At 34.4% G+C, this 14,037-nt stretch overlaps 1 protein-coding gene across 1 annotated transcript; it reads right to left on the minus strand.

Annotated features, from left to right (window-relative positions):
* Positions 1 to 11,637: 11,637 nt before the first annotated feature.
* On the minus strand, positions 11,638 to 13,859 carry LOC134230000 (uncharacterized). Its single transcript, XM_062711772.1, has 4 exons — positions 13,782 to 13,859; positions 13,617 to 13,671; positions 13,062 to 13,268; positions 11,638 to 11,811 (listed from the first exon to the last, which is right to left on the minus strand). Exons 2-4 carry the CDS (start codon positions 13,666 to 13,668, stop codon positions 11,660 to 11,662), a joined length of 411 nt encoding a protein of 136 aa, XP_062567756.1. The 5' UTR covers positions 13,669 to 13,671; positions 13,782 to 13,859; the 3' UTR covers positions 11,638 to 11,659.
* Between the last annotated feature and the right edge of the window lie 178 nt (positions 13,860 to 14,037).

Genomic DNA, 14,037 nt, shown 5'->3' on the forward strand with positions numbered 1-14,037 from the left:
ATTCCAATGCCGTCATTTCATTTTCAGTTAAAGACTAGAAAATGACGAGAATTGTGTCTTTTAAAAATTTGGGAGATTATGTGCTTTTTTTTAGCTCACCTGAGCCAAAGGCTCAAATGAGCTTTTCTGATCACAATTTGTCCGTTGTCTGTCGTTGTCGTCGTTGTTGTAAAATTTTCACATTTTCATCTTCTTCTCGAGAACCACTGGGCCTATTTCAACCAAACTTGCCACAAAGTATCCTTGGGTGAAAGGGATTCAAGTTTGTTCAAATGAAGGGCCTCGCCCTCATTCAAGGGGAGATAATTGGGAATTAATGATAATTTGGTGGTATGTTATAAAAATCTTCTTCTCAAGAACCACTGTGCCATGAAAGATGAAACTTATGGGGAAACATCCTCATGTAGTGTAGATTCAAGTTTATTCAAATCATGACCCCCGGGGGTAGGGCGGGGCCACAATGGCCGACCAAAGTTTCACATAGAAATATATAGGAAAAATTCTTTAAAAATCTTTTTCTCAAGAACCACTGGGCCAGGAAAGATGAAACTTATGGGGAACCATCCTCACGTAGTGTAGATTGAAGTTTGTTCAAATCATCACCCCTGGGGGTAGGGCGGGGCCACAATGGCCGACCAAAGTTTTAATAGAAATATATAGGAAAAATCTTTAAAAATCATCTTCTCAAGAATAACAAAGCCATAATTGATCATATTTATATGGAAGCATCTTTAGGTAGTGTAGATTCAAGTTTGTTCAAGTTATGACCACCGGGGGTAGGGCGGGGCCATAATGGCCGACCAAAGTTTTACATAGAAATATATAGGAAAATTCTTTAAAAATCTTCTTCTCAAGAATAACAAAGCCATAATAGATCATACCTATATGGAAGCATCTTTTGTTAGTGTAGATTCAATTTTGTTTAAATCATGACCCACGGGGGTAGGGCGGGGCCACAATGGCCGACCAAAGTTTTACATAGAAATATATAGGAAAAACCTTTAAAAATCTTCTTCTCAAGAATAACAAAGCCATAATTGATCATATTTATGTGGAAGCATCTTTAGGTACTGCAGATTCAAGTTTGTTCAAATCATGACCCTGGGGGGTAGGGCAGGGCCACAATGGCCAACCAAATTTTTACATAGAAATATATATAGGAAAATTCTTTCAAAATCTTCTTCTCAAGAATAACAAAGCCGTGAATGGTCATTGGACTACTTCTGGATTTAAACTATTTGATTATAAACCAATTTCTACTTTTTCCTAGCCACAGTGCTCAGGTGAGCGATGTGGCCCATGGGCCTCTTGTTAGAATCTTTTTTATGTGTTTGTCTTTTTCGTTCTAAAAAATACACTTTAAAACGTGACGTTCCGTTGTTACGCGGCGACACCCCCTATGCTCTATGTTTTAAACATTTATAAAATAAATTCATATAAACATTATTAAATTAAAATTTCAATGTAAATTAGATTTATATTTGTGCATCTTTTGGTATATTGTATTCGATAATGTGACGCCAAATATAAGATATGGACACTGTGACATTACTTTTGGATCAACCCTCGTACGTCCTCACGAACAGGTAAAATTTTGCTTACCGACAAATCTTGACAACCCACAAATTAAAATAATTCCACAGAATTACATAGTTTTGGATTTTATTGTGTCAAACTTGAAAAATAGTAGTCAGGTTGGATTTTTATGAAAATTTTCATTCCAAATTCAAAAAAAGTAATTTAAATAAAATGAGCATGAATAATATTTTATTGCTTTGTAGGTGACGTTCGATACTTTAACACCCTTCCCCCCCCCCCCCCCCCCCTCGGAAAAAATAATTTCTTAGGCACTGCTGTCACTTGTTGAAAACAATTTAATTTTTAGCTCACCTTGTTTGAAAGCTCGAGTGAGCTTTTCTGATTACCCATTGTCCGTTGTCCGTCTAGCAGTTTGTCTGTCTGTAAGCTTTTCACTTTCTTTTTGACAACCACTGGGCCAATTTTAAACAAAGTTCGTTTTCTACTGTTCATGTATAAGCTTTTTAAACAATTTTGCTTCACATGAATGCAAAAAGAGGTGTCTGCTAATAACGGATACCAGGGGAATACCAATAGATTATTTGAAGACACGGACTGAAAAACGACACAGATATTGTCAATCAGACTCAAACATTTTTTTTTAAATATCAATTTCAGAGTACTTGTGTGTACAATGAATTTTTTTTTTTTTTACAAAATAATTTTGCATTTGACCAATAACAAGATAAGGAAATTTATGAGTTCCAATGTCCTTGAAAAAGCAGCTGTCACTGATGTCAAATTTAATTTGGACTTTTAATTTATTGTGAGGAATAGTTGTGTATAAAGTTGAAAAGTCGTAAATTTGATTTTTCTTTTTAACAAAAGTTGTTTTAAATATTTAAGTATTCGCACTTGATTTATAAAACTGTTCACTGATATAGTGAGTTGCACAGTACTCCTGAAGTTTCTCCCCCATTGCTATAAATATTTTAGTGAGGAGTAATATTTACTGAACACACAACGTATGTTTGTTTGATTTTTTATCATGTTTCGGAATCCAGTTCAAATTCATTTTGGTTGTCAGGAATATTTTAAAAATATTCATATTGTAAGTAAATGATTAAATTTAGATTCAAGCATTAGAAAGAAGGTCTGAAAAAAAATTGACTAGATATGCGTATTTTTAAGCTACCCTAGTAAGGATACCTTGAATCTAATCAACATTTTGGAAGAAATCCGGACATGTTGAAAAGGAACAACCAATTGACAGTATCCCAAAAATGTTGAAAAATTATATTTGAAAATTATATTTAATTGATAAATCATCTATTTCATTTCATTTGAACTTAACGCAACAGCTTGCACTTGTTAGACAATGTTAGAAGTGCACTTCCATGAATAATGATACATCGAATTCTTTCTTTAGGGCATTTTTTTATGTAACTGATTATTTTATTTTTTGCCCAAATTAATTAATTCAAAGTTCATGGAAAAGTTACAGGTACCGTAAAAAAAATATGCTGCAAGCAGGTAACATGTGTAATTTCATCTTTAATTAGTTGATTCGTTTATTTTTTATTTAATGAAGATGTTTTAAACCGACAGAAAAGCATTGCCACATCTTTTGGAAAATGGGTACTAGTAATTTGGGACCATATAAGACGATTTAATTCAGGGTGGGCTATTAAACCTTTACATAAAACTTTCAAATGACCGGAAAATTTATTAAAAATCTTTGTTTAATGTTTCAAAAATATGAACGAAAATCGAACATTCTGAATTTAAAAGAAGTTCAACAAATGCGGTTATTATACCCCCGCAAACGAAGTTTAGGGGGGTATATTGGAATCACCATGTCCGTCTGTCCGTCTGTCTGTAGACAAGATTTTGTTCGGACCATTTCTCAGAAACTGTTGGATGGATTTGTCTGAAAATTTATACACTTATTATTCACCATATGAAGGTGTGCATCTGGTATTTTCATCATGATTGGATGATTTTTCTGCATTTTACAGGTGTTTTTTCTTTTTTTTTTTTGTGATTTTGTTTGGCTCATAACTAGAAAACTATTAGACTTACAATCATTAAACTTGGACAATTTATGCATCTTGGGTAGAAGGTATGTCACGATCTATTTCAAGGTCACTGTGACCTTTAATTTAAGTGATTTTTTTTAAAAAACTAAGTCTTTAAAATTTTTAATTTCATAATCCTAAAAAATGTAAAAATATAGTTGTATCCTTATTAAAAAATGCTAAATTAAGTAAAAACTTATTTCATGATATACTTTACAGCAAATTCTGTAACAAATGGTAATGTTTTGAGAGGAATTCAGTTTGTCCCATGGGCATAATTATCAAGCACTGGTCAAGGAGAATTTTGATAGCAGAAATGTGCATGTCAAATTAGAGAGAAATTAATGAGTTCATTGTCGGGAGTTAACTGGCAAGAGCATCATGCTCTGTTATCTTAATTTATCTCTTGGGAGTTGGGCAAAAAGAAATGGCCTTATAGTTGCTTGTGTTAATTAAGAATTCTTGATGGCTGTAGTCCAGATAAAGATCTTTCAATTGGTGTAATGTAATTAAAACAAATTGATGTTTAAGTGTATGATTAAAACTGAATTAGTATTGTATAATATAATTAAAATTAATTATACATGTGTTCATCAAAAAAAAAAATTACATTTCAATTTTTATATATTTGCAACAAATTGCAGTCATGTCTCACTTAGAATTTTATAGTCTAAAGAATAATTAATTTTTGAATTTTTTTTTTATTAGACTGTAGCATTTTCATTATTTCATAAAATGTGCAATAAACAATTTAAAGCTGCAGATGGATATTTGTTAAGCTCTAGCACAGCGAGTTTAGAATTATATGATGTATTATTTGTTTTAGTTAATTCCTACACTGTAAGTCTCTTAGAGATGTATGTACAATATTTTAAACATGATAAGAAATGGAAATTAGATCATTGAAATCTGTGTCAATCTGTTAATCAAGGTTACTTGATTTTTTTGCACCCTAACCAATTTATGATTATTGAACAATATTTGACGGGCATATCATGCTGTGGCGGGGTACTTTATTAGACAATAGTGAACACCTCTTACTAGATCCATTAAATATTTCTGAATTGGCACCTACTCTGGAAAAACCCAGCGGGGGTATTTGTCCCTAATTGGACAGTTCTAGTTTGAACCATGCTCACAAAGATCCAGGGATAAAAAGATTACAATGGTGCTTTGGACAAAGTTCCACTCAAGAGTTAAAACTTTTTTTCTTAAAATCATATAAATTGGAAGTGTTTAATGATTATTATATAATTGAATAAAATTATATCAATAAGCTATTCAATAAAATAAAAAATATAAATGTTTAAAGGATAAAAATGACAAAACGATATTTTTTAAAATATGATTTTTCCACGAACTTGAAATTTAGAAATATTTAACTCAGAGCGGTGGGAGGGGGGGGATCTTTATACCTTGTATGTTTGAAATTTTTTAGAGCTAAAATGCAGTTTATTCTACAAGTTTTAACCAATATGTTTTGTTAAAGTCTATTTAACAATACAAATCAGGAGCACAGCAAACAGGGACTTCCAAAACATCAGACTCGAGGTGGGATCAAATGCCATGAAAAGGATCAAGCATCTACCTGCCGACCGGTAACACCTGACATGTGCTCTTTGTTGTGATAAGAACCCGGGAAATCCGTAAACAATTCAGAGTGTTAATAATGACCATACAGTTAGAGAAAAAAAAAAAACGTTAGGCAACATTTGACTTCTTGATAGACTGCAGTTGCTGACAAGGTCATTGTATCAACCAAAGAACTTTCAAAATTATTTGTATTTTAAACGATACGTTAATATTCTTGTTTAATCAACATGTCTGTCAAAAGATTACGTCGTTTTAGAAAATGTAGTTAAGGAGCATGCGCAAAGTAAGTTATTGTGTATCGGATCAAAAGAGAGACTTAACCCCTTATGCAGATGGATAAGGATAAAAATGCTACATTAATTAGTAAGGAAAATTAAGTTAACAATCGAAAAAGTGAAGTCAACAGATTTATCATGAGATATATGGAGATAACGAACAGTATTTAAACTCAGATGCCCGTTTAACGATACAAAATAGGAGCAGAGCAAACACGGACTTCCAAAGCATCAGAGGTTGGATCAGGTGCCATGGAGGCGTGAGCAGTCCCTGCCAACCGCCATAAATCTTTGTGCTAGGTTTCCATTAACGTTAATGGACGTCAATTTCTAGTGAAATATCCCAAAAAGACCAAAACAATATGATTATGTGTTGCTAGTATTGTGTGATATGTCTATTCTTTTCCTATTAGCCTTATGGCCAGTATAGCAGATATGCTGGTCGATACAGTATTCGTGTATTCCAATTGACGTTTATACATGTTTGATGTGTAGCTTTCTGGGCATTAGATTTTAAATCGCCTCCTTTCTTGATCCTTTTTAAACAGATTTAAAATACGAGTATCCTGTCTTTGCATTCCCATACAGTGGCGGATCTAGGAATTTAGGAACGGGAGAGCACAGTAGAAGGCAGGGGGCCCGGGGGCTGTACTGAAGCCCTCAGTGGGTCAAAGGCAAGGCCCTAGTGTGGGTCCAGGGACGAAGCCCTGGAAGCTGACCAATTCTTACAAATAAGAGATGTTTTTTCCTTGATTTTAGGACAATGGACATATAAATTTTATATACAAACAAGCAAATTCTAAGAATTGTGGTCCACCGCTTTCGGTGTCTTTGTGGGTGGGATGTCATTTTTAATGACATATTGTGTCAAACTTGTCATATATAGCTATATATTTCCATTTCTTATTTTTGTCTCTGTGATAACTCTTTGAAACTTAGCGGAGTTAATTTCTTGATAAACCTGTCGGAATGTAAATTAGGCAGGTCGAAAGTCAGGAGCTGGGGAGGCCTAATATGCATGCAAATCTCGTGCGCATCTGTCTCTGTGTCTGACGCCAAGGATGCCAAATATGCATGAAAATCTCGTGCGGCTGTAATTGTGTTTGACGTCAGTGGGAGAGGGCAATGGAAATTGGCAAGGGAGTCTTCATGTAATTTAAATCTATGTCAACATTTTAAAAATATATAAATCTACAATTTTCGCCCGTTATGCAAATTATCCCATGTTTCCCACTATCGTTGATGCCCTGGCATACTATACGAACTAGACAGTGATTCCTTAAATGTAATGTACATGTCAGATATGAAAGTCCTATCTCTTCTCAATCAAAAGTTATAAGGAAGTGAACCTGATGACCTCATATGGCAAAATTGCGAAGATTCAACTTTTCTTAATTGCAAATTAAATATATATATATTGGTAGTTTCTTAAGAAAGGCCTTTCCACAAGTATTACATACGTGAAGTATGAAAGCCCTTGTCCGAACCGTACAAAAGTTATTGCCAAGGTTAAAATTTTTAAAAAGTAGATCAATCTCCAAGGTCAAGGTCAAAGGGTCAAAGTTGTTGGTATTCAATGAAAGGTTTCCTCACAAGGATTACAAATGTGAAGCATGAAAGCCCTATCCATTACCGTTCAAAAGTAATGACCAAGGTCAAAGTTTTTTTTCAAAAGTACAGAAATCTCCAAGGTAAAAAGGTCAAGGTTGTTGGTACCCAATGAAAGATCTTGCCACAAAGAATACATATGTGAAATATGAAAGTCCTAGTATCTACCATTCAAAAGTTATGACAAAAGTAAAAGTTTGGAATTTTTGTGTAAAAGTGGGTCAAACTCCAATGTCAAGGTCAAAAGGTCAAATTTGGTGGTACCCAAAGAAAGGTCTAGTCCCTAGGAATACACATGTAAAATATGAAAGTCATAGCTCTAGTAAATCAAAAGTTATGAGCATGGTTAAAGTTTTTGTGACGGACGGACAGACGAATGAGATTTAATGTCCCCTCGCTTTCGCGAAAGCGGGGGACAAAAATTCAAACGGGAGGGCGCACGCCCGTAGCGCCAGCCCTGGATCCGCCTTTGCCATATAGTTTTTAACTGTTCATGCTGTTGCAGAAATAGAAAAAAATTCCGATCGACAAACTACAATTTCAAACCAGGTTTGTTTCTAAAACCTTTACATGGACGATTAAAAAAAATACATAGCAGGTTCATACCTTATCCATATCTAAATAATTAGAGCTTAAAAACAATTACTAAAAGTTATCATTTTGACCAATGATGCATAATCTAACATTCTATAACCCCCTCCCCCCCTCTTTTTTCCTAGCTCATTAAAATCCATCATCGTTGTTTGCAGAGAAGGGTAAATTAATCTAGCACAGCTTGCATTTCCAGTGTCGAGTAATGATGAGAAAATGTGAATTAAATCACAGTCAATTCAAACGTAAAAACAATACTATTAGCTTTAAGCAGATTATTATTTTATTGTTACAGAGGAAATTTTTCGTGGAAAAACTGCGTTACAAAATTGGGTCATATTGCTGATAAATGTGCCAATTTTTCAAATAAATTTGTCAAAAGGTGTGATGACCAACTTCTGTATATCTTTCAAAAATCTAAATCATTGATTTAATATGACCTTAACAAAAAATATAAACATTACACAAATCTGCGAATAAGACATAAAGACGGACCACCGGAAATTACAGAGGTGAAATCAGGTGCCAAGGTGGAGTAAGCATCCCCTATTGACCGACTACACCCGCCGTAAGCAAAATGTACTGATCAATTAGACAGGACATTCCGCAGTCATATTACGGAACAACGCGTCAACCACAATATACGACCAATATACTAAAGATGTTACTATAAGGTCATTAAAGGACTATTTATATATAGTACAGTTTATTACATTTTTACCCGCGAAATACTGTAATCTATTCATTGAATAAAAAATATATTGTTTCACAGTATGAAAAGATATTGAAATGATTATACATTTATTTACTATTTCAAAGTATGACAATTATCAGAAAGGCGAAGACACTCTCGAATTTACTTTTTCATAACGAAGAGTGTGTTAAAAATACTCCCTGGACTGATAAAAGAGAGAGAGAGAGAGAGAGTTTTCTTCTTTTAACGCAGTCATAGCTTAAAAGTCGATAGAGCGCCATCTTCGCTAGCCAATGGTTTTCGGTCTCTTCCGCTCCCCGTGTTCGGAAGTCTTCAAGGTCGTGAGTTCGAATCCCGGCCTCGACTGTCGATAAAAATAGGTAGCAGCTGTTCCTTCGTCATGCGCTCGGTACTTTGAAGTGAAAGTGAAGCGGGTCCTTAATTCGGATGTGAACTGAACAAGAGGCCCAGGGGCCGCATCGCTCACCTGAGCAATTAGCTAGGTAAAAGCAAAAATCAGTTCAGTATTGAAAAGTTTAAATATATCATAAAATGGGTTCGAGGGAGGAGGGGATATTTGAACAAACTTAAATCTACACTTCCTAAAATTGCGTTTAAATTAATATATGGCTTTGTTGATTATTGTTATGATTCAATTTAATGATGTTTTTAAATTGATTATCAATTATGGCTTTGTGAAGAATTTGAACAATTTTTCCCATGTATTTCTATGTAAAAACTCTGATACCCGATTTTGGCCCCACTCTACCCCAAGGGGTCATGATTTGAACATTAACTTGAATCTAGACTATCCCAGGATGCATCCATATAACTATGACCAATCACAACTTTGCTGTTCTCAAGAAGAATATTTTTAAAGATTATTTCTATGTAATCCTACTTTGATCACCCATAATGGCCCCATCCTTGCCCCAGGGGTCATGATTTGAACAAACCTAAATCTTTATTACCAGAGCATGCTTCTACTGGCCCACTGGTTCTTGAGAAGAAGACTTTTAAGGATTTTCCAATGTATTCCTACCTTAAACTTTGATACCCTTTGTCGCTTCCACCCTAACCGGAGGGGGGGGGGGGTCATGATTTGAACAAACTCGAATCTACACTACATAAGGATGCTTCCACATAAGTTTCATTTCCTGGCCCAATAGTTCTGGAGAAGAAGATTTTTTTCTATATATTCCCATGTAAAAATTTGATCAGCCATTGCCCCCCCCCTACCCCGTGGGATCATGATTTGAACAAACTTGAATCTACACTACTTGAGGATGCTTCCACATGAGTTTCATTTTTCCTGGCCAAATGGTTCTGGAGAAGAAGATTTCTAAAGATTTTTCCTATATATTCCTATGTAAAACTTTGATCAGCCATTGTGGCCCCGCCCTACCCCCGGGGGTCATGATATGAACAAACTGGAATCTACACTACCTGAGGATGCTTCCACATGAGTTTCATCTTTCCTGGCCCAGTGGTTCTGGAGAAGATTTTTAAAGATTTTTCCTATATATTCCTATGTAAAAATTTGATCGGCTTTTTTGGCCCCACCCTACCCCCGGGGGTCATGATTTGAACAAACTTGAATCGACACTACCTGAGGATGCTTCCAGATGAGTTTCATCTTTCCTGGCCCAATGGTTCTGGAGAAGAAGATTTTTAAAAGATTTTTCCATTATATTCCTATGTAAAAATTTGATCAGCCATTGTGGCCCCGCCCTACCCCCGGGGGTCATGATTTGAACAAACTTGAATCTACACTACCTGAGGATGCTTCCATATGAGTTTCATCTTTCGTGGCCCAATGAATCTGGAGAAGAACACTTTTAAAAGATTTTTCCATTATATTCCTATTTAAACTTTGATCAGCCATTTTGGCCCCGCCCTACCCCCGAGGGTCATGATTTGATAAAAACTTGAATCTACACTACCTGAGGATGCTTCCACATGAGTTTCATCTTTCCTGGGCCAATGGTTCTGGAGAAGAAGATTTCTTAAAAATACCATTAATTATTCATTAATTCATAATTATCTCCCCTTGGAAGAGGGCTGGGCCCTTCATTTGAACAAACTTGAATCCCCTTTACCCAAGGATACTTTGTGGAAAGTTTGGCTGAAATTGGCCCAGTGGTTCTTGAGAAGAAGATGAAAATGTGAAAAGTTTACAACGACCACGACGACGACAACAACAACGACGAAGACGACAGACAATGGACACATTTTGATTAGAAAAGCTCACTTGAGCCTTCGGCTCAGGTGAGCTAAAAACCGTTTCCCCGTGTCACGGTAGACGTTGAGACAACCTCACTGCTCAACGCTCATAAGTGACGAGTAAAGGTCAAAATTTTATGCCCTTCAGCGGTAAATGTTGACGTCTCTCTTTGAGTGAAATATTCTCGAATGGGAGGTAAAATAACATAATCAATCAATCAACTATAAACTAGTGAAGGGCTTCAAATAAATAAACCCTTTCAAGGCACACAAGACTTTGGGCAGTGAGAGATCTTATCAATTGTCAACATATTTAATGTCACAAGACGTCGGCGTTTTAGGTCCCATCTAAACTAGCGCTTGGCGAAGTTGCTGCAACTGTTTCAACCCAGGATTTCTATATCAAGAAGCGAGCGTTCTATAGACTGAGCAGTGAGACAGTAAGTGCAGCTAACACTGTGAGGGGCATTTGTGCTATTTAATTCGATCGTGCAAATTTTGAAGTAAGACATTTAAAATTTGAAAATTACATGTTTATAAGAAATAATGAGAAATCTGAATCGTTATACCTCCTTAGTTTTTTATGCTGGAGGAAAGACCACAGAATAAATGCGTAACTATGTCTTTTTCACAGTTCCAGATTTGCAGTTTTTGATTGTATATTGTTTAACGTCCCTCTCGAGAATTTTTCACTCAGTGGAAAGCTGCAAAATTTGTCCTATATTTGGTACTTACGGCCATTGAGCAGTGACTGATCTTTTTGTGCCAGCATCTACACGGGACCTTGTGTTTAAACGGTCTCATCCGAAGGACTGGTCTCCATGTCCTCCAGTGGGAAACGAACCCGCGACGTACGAATCAACTCCTTACTTCCCGACTCTAGAGCAAACGCTCTAACAACTGTGCCACGTGGTCGACCAGAAATTGCAGTTGTACAAACAGCTGTGCATGTATTTCTTAATATTATTTTCATTACAAACATTAAAAATGCCATAGATATGTAAACTTTATATCACTTTCTAGTTATTTAACTCAGTGTTATTTTCTAGTTATTTATTCAAGTAAAATTTTATTCATTTTTACAAAACAGCATTGCAGAAGAGCTCCTTGATGTATCCCACTAAGGTTGTATAGATCTCTCCGGTGGCGAAGCAGTTACAGTAGTTGATGTTATCGATGCATTTTGTGCCGTTTCCAACGTTGTAGATTTTCCCATAAATAGAGCAGGTTTCTATTATAAGGAGAATTTTATGTTCGTAAATAAATTAAGATAGGGTTCAAATTTAAAACATGTGTTGCAAAATTATCGATTTCAATTGATTATTAAAAGATCAAAATATCATGGTATACTATATAACCTTATAGTTGGGACATACTACGTATTATTAACCTGAAACGAAGCGTTAAATGAGAAATTCAAAAGCGTAACTTTTAACAATCAAGGTTAAAAAAATGATTTAATTGAAAATTACAGTTATTCCCGTGACAAAAGAAGCACATTAAACGCACGATAAAAACCAAATTAATTGCGCGTTACAACTAGAAATACTAGTATATTGTTTATACAAGTATGGCTGATTAATTGCCTTTATGCTCCTCATTTCTGAATAGACTACCCTACCAAATAAAATAACTTCAAAATTTATGACAACGAAAATACAAATCGAATGATAACACTTGGAATTATGTTTTTTGTCATTTTTCCTACCGAAATAAAATTGAAACACCCCTTCAAAATACAGAAAATTTGCAGTTTTCAAGAGTATTAATGTTTTTGTACTTAAATGTAAATTTTCCAAATCGTGTAAAAGTACAAAAGAGCAAAACATACCAAAATTTACACAAGGTGCACTGCATGGAAGTTAAAAACACTTCTTTACGGTTCATTTTACCTATTCCAACTTTTTGAAAATCAGATAGAAAAAGGTAAGATTTTATGTGGGAATAGGTGGAATTTTTGTGTAAACAAATAATTAACTATGAAAACATATATATATTTACTGCACAATGATTAATGAACAGCTATTGGAATAGAGGACAGGTATATTTGCTTTATTAAATTATAAATCAGACTTTTTACTAATATTTGAAAGAAAAAATGGTTTTTAATAGAATTAAACTATATATTATCTCCGTTAATATATTCATTCTAAAATCCACCTATTTGAATGCTTTTTTTCAATAAATCTATTTATTTTATGTTCTTAAATTAAGATATTAAGTTGCTTTTTCTTGTAAGGCCTTTTTTTATTTCAAAAATCCGAAATAAATCATATTTCCTTATAGATGTATTCATTACTTTCTGTCTTAATATGTACAAAATACAGGTAAATCTAAAGAGCAGATGTAATTATTCTAGTTACTGTAAAAACAAATTAACCATCTAAACATCTATTGTTATTTGCAAATGGGAATAGGTGGAATTGAGATTTTTAAAAAGTGGGAATAGGTAGAAGACACCTTTACTAATAAAGACCATACCTGGACAGAACTGGCACCCGTCGCCTGCTGTTAATCTCTCTTCCTCGGTACACATGTCTGGTGTTTCGCATTGCCAACTTTTGCAGTAAAGCAATTCCTCATCATCTACTGTTTCACGCATACATATCCTCCGAGTGTGATCAACATTTGCGTTTCCAGGGTAAACCTCACATTCATAATATGTAGAAGGTGTACTAAAGGCATCACCTGTAATTAAAAAAGTAGATTAATTCACTACGTAATCTTCACAAAATCACCACAGCACAGTTTAGATTGTGATACTTTTAGTTAAGAATTTTAAATGAACCAACTTTTATCTTAATTCAAAGCGTACACGGAGTCCAGAAGATGGTTTCAAAGAGAATATTTAAAACGATTTTTATCACCTCTGATGTGCTTTTGACGAATTATAGTTCAAATTTACTTGGAATAGTCTTTCATTCAGAAAAAATAATTAATTAACATGAAGGAAATATCTTATGATAATAATCATAAACATTTTATTTATTTTAAATTTAAAAAGTACGAAAATGAAGAAAAAATATTTGAACTCACCCAAAGAAATAAGGTAAAGCATGGAACCCAAAATCAAATGATTTCGACTCATTTTCTGAACAAAAAAAAATGCATAAAATATTTGATATTATTTTATTAAATGAATGAAAAGGCATTTGCTTCTGATATTTGTGAATGTCATATGAAACAATCAGAGCACTTTACCTTCTACTATGGGAGCGACGGGAACAGAATAATTTTATCCCATGATGTTCGCTTTTTATTCACTCTGCATGCAAAAAATAAAATCACTGCAGATTTTACAGGAATTTCTCCAATTGACATTTTATACCCTTTGGATGTAGAATTAAGTGATTATCATTAAATGATGTTTAGGACGACACGTAACAAATCATACATTGCAACATGTGTATGATCTGTCACCAAGGTTTAAAGTTCTATTTTAGAAAGTTCAAAGCAA

Source organism: Saccostrea cucullata, unplaced genomic scaffold (genome assembly GCF_032062105.1).
Source record: "Saccostrea cucullata isolate Sc308-1 unplaced genomic scaffold, CSIRO_AGI_Scuc_v1 ctg1153, whole genome shotgun sequence".
Classification (NCBI taxonomy): domain Eukaryota; kingdom Metazoa; phylum Mollusca; class Bivalvia; order Ostreida; family Ostreidae; genus Saccostrea; species Saccostrea cuccullata.

Excerpts from the sequence above, each read along its gene's own strand:
- LOC134230000 (XM_062711772.1), bottom strand. The coding sequence starts at position 13,668 with ATGAGTCGAAATCATTTGATTTTGGGTTCCATGCTTTACCTTATTTCT. Across the intron at positions 13,269-13,616 it reads GCTTTACCTTATTTCTTTGG|GTGATGCCTTTAGTACACCT; the intron begins GTGAGTTCAAAT and ends TTTTAATTACAG. Across the intron at positions 11,812-13,061 it reads CGGGTGCCAGTTCTGTCCAG|AAACCTGCTCTATTTATGGG; the intron begins GTATGGTCTTTA and ends TCCTTATAATAG.